At 44.7% G+C, this 8376-nt stretch overlaps 1 protein-coding gene across 1 annotated transcript; it reads left to right on the forward strand.

The window, feature by feature from the left end:
- The first annotated feature begins 1794 nt into the window (after nt 1–1794).
- On the forward strand, nt 1795–7412 carry LOC147321499 (uncharacterized). The gene has a single exon (XM_086305432.1). It carries the CDS (start codon nt 4148–4150, stop codon nt 6302–6304), a length of 2157 nt encoding a protein of 718 aa, XP_086161558.1. The 5' UTR covers nt 1795–4147; the 3' UTR covers nt 6305–7412.
- The last annotated feature ends 964 nt before the right edge of the window (nt 7413–8376 follow it).

An 8376-nucleotide genomic window follows, 5' to 3' on the forward strand; every position in this document is an offset into this window, starting at 1 on the left:
CAGAAAGAAAAGCTAAGAAAAGAAAAAGTATAAATAGAGGACAAACCAGTCCCTACCCTCATTGAGCCCAGCCTGATGAAGGCGAAGTAACGCCGAAACGTCGCGACGGGCTCAATAGAACAACTAATGGCCACTACTACCCAATGATGGGCAATTTTTTGATCCGGGGGCATCAGTGCCTACCCCAGTCGAGTGAGCGTGCACCAGGGGACCCAGACTTCTGCCTGGGACCCCTTTCTTTCCCCAAACCCTTACCAGCCAGGTCCCGGTGGAGTGGGCGATGCCCCTACCCACATCTCCTTCCCTAACCCTAACCTATCCCCCCCTCCCTGTCCCAAACCCCAGAAAAAACAGAAAAAAAGCCTAAAAAAATGGAAAAACAAAAAACAGAAAAAGAAGCCTAAATAGAGTGGATACTAAGGATGGGGGTGCCAGAAAAACAAGATGATAGACAGAGTGGACTAAGGAATAGGGGGTGCCATAAAGAAAAAGGATAGAAAGAAAGCTCCCCAAGTAGGGTTGAGAAGAAGAGAAAAAAGAGAGAGAGTAAGAAAGCTCCCCAAGTAGGGTTGAGAGGAAAAGGAAAGTCACGTAAAAACAGAAAAAGTGACGGAGAGAAAAATAGAAAAAACTAAGTACAGAAAAAATTAAAAAGCCAAGAAAAAACCTAAGTAAGAAGAAACAGAAAAAAGTAAGACAAAAAAGTCAGAAAGAAAAGCTAAGAAAAGAAAAAGTATAAATAGAGGACAAACCAGTCCCTACCCTCATTGAGCCCAGCCTGATGAAGGCGAAGTAACGCCGAAACGTCGCGACGGGCTCAATAGAACAACTAATGGCCACTACTACCCAATGATGGGCAATTTTTTGATCCGGGGGCATCAGTGCCTACCCCAGTCGAGTGAGCGTGCACCAGGGGACCCAGACTTCTGCCTGGGACCCCTTTCTTTCCCCAAACCCCTTCCCTAACCCTAACCTATCCCCCCCTCCCTGTCCCAACCCCAGAAAAAACAGAAAAAAAGCCTAAAAAAATGGAAAAACAAAAAACAGAAAAAGAAGCCTAAATAGAGTGGTTACTAAGGATGGGGGTGCCAGAAAAACAAGATGCAGAGTGGACTAAGGAATAGGGGGTGCCATAATGAAAAAGGTTAGAAAGAAAGCTCCCCAAGTAGGGTTGAGAAGAAAAAAAGAGAGAGAGTAAGAAAGCTCCCCAAGTAGGGTTGAGAGGAAAAGAGGAAAGTCACGTAAAAACAGAAAAAGTGACAGAGAGAAAAATAGAAAAACCTAAGTACAGAGAAAATTAAAAAGCCAAGAAAAAACCTAAGTAAGAAGAAACAGAAAAAAGTAAGACAAAAAAGTCAGAAAGAAAAGCTAAGAAAAGAAAAAGTATAAATAGAGGACAAATCAGTCCCTACCCTCATTGAGCCCAGCCTGATGAAGGCGAAGTAACGCCGAAACGTCGCGACGGGCTCAATAGACACACTAATGGCCACTACTACCCAATGATGGGCAATTTTTTGATCGGGGGGCATCAGTGCCCACCCCAGTCGAGTGAGCGTGCACCAGGGGACCCAGACTTCTGCCTGGGACCCCTTTCTTTCCCCAAACCCTAACCCCGTGCGTTTCCTGCCTCACAGAGGTGGCAGGCTCAGTCCCCTTCCCCTAACCCTAATGCCCACTCCAGTCGAGTGAGAGTGCACCAACAGGGGACCAGCAATTGCTGGGACCCTGTTTCCTTTTCCACACCCTAACCCCTAACCCCTAACCCCCCTCCCCCCTCCCCTTCTAGCCCTAATTTAAGGGAACCACAAAAGCCTACATAAGGAGAAAAAAAGCCTGCATAAGGAGAAAAAAGCCAAGAAAGAGCAGAAACAAAAGGAAAGGATTTACAAGAAGGGGGTGCCATAAAAGAATAAAGAAAAATACAGAACATAGGACGGGATGTCTAAAGAGAAGGGGGTGCCATTTACAGAAATATGAGAAAGTCACGTAAGACAGAGAAAAAGAAAAGACGGAAAGACAAGAAGTCCCGTAAGAGAAATAAAGAGAATGCATAAAGAATAACAGAAAGAATAAAAGAACAACAGAAAGAAACGGAAAGACAGAAAGTCCCGTAAGAACAAAGAATAACAGAAAGAATAGAGAAAAACGGAAAGACAGAAAGTCCCGTAAGAATAAAGAATAACAGAAAGAATAAAGAAAAACAGAAGTACACGGAAAGACAGAAAGTCCCGTAAGAATAACAGAAAGAATAAAGATAGAAAAAGGGAGAGCTAAAGCAGCCAAAGCTGAGAAACAGAAAAAACTAAGAAACAGAAAAGTTAAGAAAAACAGAAGTAAAAAAGAAGAGTATAAAAGGCCCAGAGTGGCAGAACTAAACACAAAGAGCGGGTGGGCCAGCCTGAGGAAGGCCACATTGAGCCGAAACGTCGCGAAGGCCCACCGCAGTGCACTACACCCGCTTAAGGGTAATTTTTTGAACAGGGGGCACCAATACCGGTCCCAGTGATGGACCGTGCACTTAGGTTCCGGCATAGCCGGGCCTAGTCTTTCCCCACATCCTTACCCTAACCCCTTTGCCCCCCTCCCCCCTCCCCCTCTAGCCCTAACCCTAAGGGAACTTTAAAAGCCTAACTAAAAGGAGAAAAAGACAAGAAAGTTCAGAAAGAAAGAACAGAGTACACAAGGAAAGGATTTACAGGAAGGGGGTGCCATAAAAGAGAAATATAGACCACGGACGGGATGTCTAAAGAGAAGGGGGTGCCATTTAAAGAAATATGAGAAAGAATAAAGAAAAGAACACAAGTGAAATAAGGAGAAATAATAAAGAAACACAGAAAGAGTAAAGAACGACAGAATACAAAGAGAAAGATAAAGAAACACAGAAAGAATAAAGAACAAGAATAAAGAATAACAGAAATACAAAGGGAAGGATAAAGAAAAACAGAAAGATAAAGAACAACAGAAAAAGATAGAAAAAGGGAGAGCTAAAGCAGCCAAAGCTGAGAACAAGAAAAAACTAAGAAACAGAAAAAGTTAACAAGAACAGAAAAGGAAAAAAAAAGGAAGAGTATAAAAGGCCCAGAGTGGCAAATCTGAACTCAAAAGCGGGTGGGCCAGCCTGAAGAAGGCTCAGAGAAGCCGAAACGTCGCGAAGGCCCACCGCAGTGCACTACACCCGCTTAAGGGTAATTTTTTGATCAGGGGGCACCAATACCAGTCCCAGTGATGGACCGTGCACTTAGGTTCCGGCATAGCCGGGCCTAGTCTTCCCCACACCCTAACCCTAAAAAATAAAATAAAAAAAATACTTACCTGTAGAAAAATTAAAAAATACTTACCTGCCGCCAAACCTGTATAAAAGGAAAGAGAAAAACACTTAAGGAAAAAACCTGTAAAAGAGAGAAGGAAAATACTTACCTGTCCTAAAAACCTATATAAAAGGAAAAAGAAAAGCACTTAAAGAAAAAACCTGTAAAGAAAGGGAAAAGAGAAAAAATTAAAACAAAGAAATACTTACTTGTTGAAAACCTGTATAAAAGGAAAAAGAAAGGTCGTACCTGACAGAGTCACATTAAGCCGGGCCAGTCTGAAGAAGGCACTACTCCGCCGAAACGTCACGTGGGCCCCGAGCTACTTCACCCAAGATATGGGCAATTTTTTGAACACCCGGGCAGGGTCTCCATCTCCCGGCCCCCATTGATGGACAGTGCACCCAGGACCCTTTAGGGGGGCCTGCTTTATCTCAACCCTAACCCTAAACCAAGCCTATAAAAGGCTGCACAGTAGAGAGGAGCTCATTTGGGAGCTGACCGTTGAAGAGGCAACATCTCTCTCTCTCTGTGCATTCCCAGCTTATTCATTGTGCCCCAGCCTGAGGAAGACCTATCTTGGGTCGAAACGTCGCGGCAGTGGGCACATTAATTCATTGGTTTTCACTTATTAAAAATTAAACAATTTTATTAATTTCATCTATTTTTGTTTAAAAACAAATTTCATTTACTTTTTTTACTTTTTCTTTTTTCTCGCCTTGTTTGTGATTGTAAATTCATATACACATAATTTACATATCTAACTGGAATAAATAGCACATTAAAACAATTATTAAATAAAGATAACAAAGGCGACATCAAGAGATAGAAAAAAATCCATGGGGTCCCGGATGGACTCAGAAGGCTGGACGGTGGTGCGTCACGGGAGAGGGCGGCTGCCTTCCCGTAGACGTGTCCAGCGGGGGACAAGTGGCAGGGGTGGAGGGATGGACCGAGCACCGTCTGGACCCTTTCGGGACCGGACTCAATTCCACATCCCTAACCCTTATGCATCGGTCGTGAGAGGTGAGCACCGCTACAGTGAGCCAGATCTCTTCCACGCACCTCAGCGGAGCCGAATGAGAGAACGACCGGCAACAGACCGCTACGCAGCCCGACAGGCAAGTTGGACCGGACGGGACCGCCGATTTGAACAGATAACAGCTCAGGACAATTGGGACCAGAGAGGAGATCGCGGCTGGACAGCTGGGGCGAGCAGACGCAGATCGCCCCCCGGACGGGACCGCCGATTTGAACGGAGGACAACTCAGAACAATCGGTACGTAAAACCCGCCCGAACTGAACGAGCTGGACCCCCTGCCAACAAAATATTATCAGATGACCCTGATTTTTCTGCGAAGGTTCGCATTATGCACAGACTAATTAAAGCGGTGCACCATCTGAAAAATGTGGCAAGTGACAATTATCCCCCTTCTCTGAATAAAGTAGCCCACAATCTAATGACTGTGATTAAGCCAGCCATTCCCAACAAAATGACACAGACTAAGATTGAGGGAAACGCGAGGAACTGGGCTCATACAGCCATTTTGATCCTTCGAGATCACTATACTGAGAACATTGAGAAGGATATAAAAACACTTTCTGAGTTCCCTATACAGGATTGGGGGGGGCCATTCGAGATCGCAACTTCCTGGGCCAAGAGGAACCTGGGCCGTCGCCTGCAACCCGAATCCCTGGAGCAGGCTCGAGCAGAGATTATGGTAAAGATGGCTGAGCTCAGGGCAGCCACTATAACGGTGGAGACGACTACTGCCAGCGAACCCGTGGAACAGCCACAGGAGGACGAGAGAATGAGACAACTAGACATTATTGAACCCCTTGCTGAGGTAACACAACAAACTGTTTCACACACACAACACACCCAACCTCAGACCGGGACCGGCCGCAGGATAACCGTTTCTGCACAGGTCCATGAGCCACCTGCAAAGATCATCACATCCAAAACAACGACGGCAACAATGACAGACCACGTCAGTGGAGATTGGTCACCCTTTTCTGAGAGGGAGGAGGAAAAAGAGAGCGAACCGACACTCACCGCTCCTCCGGAGACTCCACAAGCGCCAGAACCCACTCCGGCGGAAACCACTCCGGCGGCACCGAGGGACCAGAGAGTGAAGAAAATCCTCGTTGCACTCCAAGATACTCCAATCCAGGAGATATCACCTTCTCCCTCCATCCAGCCACCACAACCTGTGGAGGAGATGAACACTGAGGTGCTGGACCTCACACAGGGGGAATCCACCCCCCAAAAGACAAAGCAGGATAACACAGCTACAGTGGCCAAACCACAACCAGCGACTCACCTGGGCCCACGTCGCAGCAGCTTGGACAGACTGAACTCCTGTGTACAGACTCGACTCCAAATGAGAACAGCGGAGGAATCGCCTTCATCGTCTTCTCCTCCTTCACCAGCCTCATCAGAGCAGCAGGTGCGGACCCCAACGAGACATCCTAACACCCGCAGGAAACTGAAAGACTGGCATCTACACATCAAGGAGCATTGGATCATCGTCGGCGACTCCAATGTCAGCAGACTTCCTCCTTTTGCAACTGACAGCCTGCAGATCGACAGTTTCCCGGGAGCCAAATGGTGGCATGCAGAGAATCTGCTGGAGAGAGCCACCACTGACACATCAGTGACAACACTGGTCCTGTCCTTTGGGATTAACAATAGATCACAAAGGGACAAAAATGTGCCAATACTGGAGCTGAAAAGGGCACTGAGAGCAGCTCGAGAAAAGTTCCCTGAAGCTGACATTTTTGTGCCTGAAATTAACTTTTCTTCTGCCCTTCCTCAGGTGGAACAGGACACATTACTGCACCTGAATGCTTTCATTACAGGTTTAAAGAACCACATCCCAGCTCTCACTCCAGACATTTTCACCACGGAAGGTGATGACATTCATTGGTCACATGGTACATCTGAAGCCATGCTACAACACTGGGAAATGTACCTAAACGGGGAATCCCCATAAGCCTATTTAACCGGCAGGGGAAAAGTGATGTAAATGTGGTAAATGTTGTAGATGGTTTTATGAACTTGTCCAAAACATTCCAGCCTTCCACTGCCCAGCGGACCCTACTAAATAGGGGCCTGACTTTTATCCCCACAAAAGGGTACAATAAAAATTTGCGATTACAGTGTAAATATGACATTCAACAGTACCATAGACGAATCAAATTGGCTGCATTTTATGGGGATAAAAATGAGACTGAACCCCAACCTTTCACTCCAAAATCAGAATGGTCTCCGTCCATTGCCCAGCTTCCACCCCAGATCGGCACCTTGATAAAAGCAGATTATGAGTATTTCCAAAATCAATTTCATGTAGAACGTATTAAACCTAATTTGACAACAGAAGAAACAAGGGCCCTAACAGAACTGAAAGAAAATAAACAAATTATTATAAAACCAGCGGACAAAGGAAGCGCGGTTGTAATTCTGGACAGAGAACAGTATTTGGAGGAAGGCTATAGACAATTGAATGACAAAACATACTATTTGAAACTTAAAAAACCCATTTTTCACGACACAATACCTATGGTGGAAAAAATCATTAACAATTTACACCAAAAGAAATTCATAAACGTAAAACAAAGGAACTATTTACTGGGGTCTGCTGAACCAAGGGGAAGGCTCTTCTATATGCTGCCGAAAATCCACAAAGACCTGATAAAATGGAGTGTCCCCTTTCAGGTGCCCCCAGGAAGGCCAATTGTCTCTGACTGTGACAGCGAAACTTATCACACAGCAGAGTATTTAGACTATTTTTTGAATCCTTTATCCACAAAACATGCAAGCTACATTAAAGACACATATGATTTTGTGGATAAAGTGAAGCAAATAGAAGTCCCCATTGATGCTTTTCTGTTTTCCATAGATATTGACAGCCTTTACACAAACATTGACATTGGTGAAGGCATTGACTCCATTAAGAGGGTCTTTCAAAGATACCCGAATAAGAAAAGACCGGAAAAGGAATTACTACAACTTTTAGAAATAAACCTCACAAGGAACGATTTTGAATTCAATGGTGACTTCTATTTACAAATCAAGGGGACGGCTATGGGGAAAAAGTTTGCCCAAGCATATGCAAACATCTTCATGGCAGAGTGGGAAACTGCTGCACTAGATAAATGCATAAAGAAACCACTGCATTATTATCGCTTTCTGGACGACATATGGGGTGTCTGGCAACATTCTGAGCAGGATTTTGAGATGTTTCTTAGGACTTTAAATGACCACAATGCTTCTATTAAGCTTAAATCAACCATCAGTAAGACCTCTATTGATTTTCTTGACACAACCACCTTTAAGGGCACAAATTTCATAAATGATCACAAATTGGACATAAAGGTATTCTTTAAACCTACAGACACTCATGCCCTACTATTTAAAACAAGCTTTCATCCCAAACACACATTTGCAGGAATTGTCAAATCTCAGCTGTTAAGATTCCACAGAATCTGCACACAGAAATCTGATTTTGGAACTGCTGTCAAGACCCTCTTCTCTGCTCTCTCCACTAGGGGGTACTGTTGGTCTTTCCTAAGGAGATGCTTCAAATCATTTTTGCTGACAAAACCAATTGATGTTTCCCCTTTACTTCCAGTGGTCATCACATATGCCCCCTGCACCTGCAAATTAGTCAGGGCTATTAAGAACAATTTCCAGAACCTGTCTCGGGATGTCCAGACACTCCATACTCACAGAGTGATTGCTGCCTTCAGGAGGCATAAAAATCTGGGTGATCTCCTCATTCGAGCGCAAATCACACCTCTCTCTGTGCCTAGACAGAGACATCAAGGGCAATTTTTCCAACATCATAGGTTGGTGCGAAGCCACTCCAATGGTCAGGTTTTTCTGTCATTGTGCAAAGGGACCCCGAGGTCCAAAAACTGTATATATTTGATTGCATGCAAGAGATGTGGGATCCAGTATGTGGGAGAAACTGGTAACACACTGCTCACCAGATTCACTCAACACAGATACAACATCACACGGAAAAAGAACACTCACACTCACCTTGTCAAACACTTTTTATTG

This window comes from Aulonocara sp. 'chitande type north' Nkhata Bay, linkage group LG9 (assembly GCF_057382095.1).
Source record: "Aulonocara sp. 'chitande type north' Nkhata Bay isolate Kocher_YH1m ecotype deep benthic linkage group LG9, A_spYH_male_GT1.1, whole genome shotgun sequence".
NCBI classification, from domain to species: Eukaryota; Metazoa; Chordata; class Actinopteri; order Cichliformes; family Cichlidae; genus Aulonocara; species Aulonocara sp. 'chitande type north' Nkhata Bay.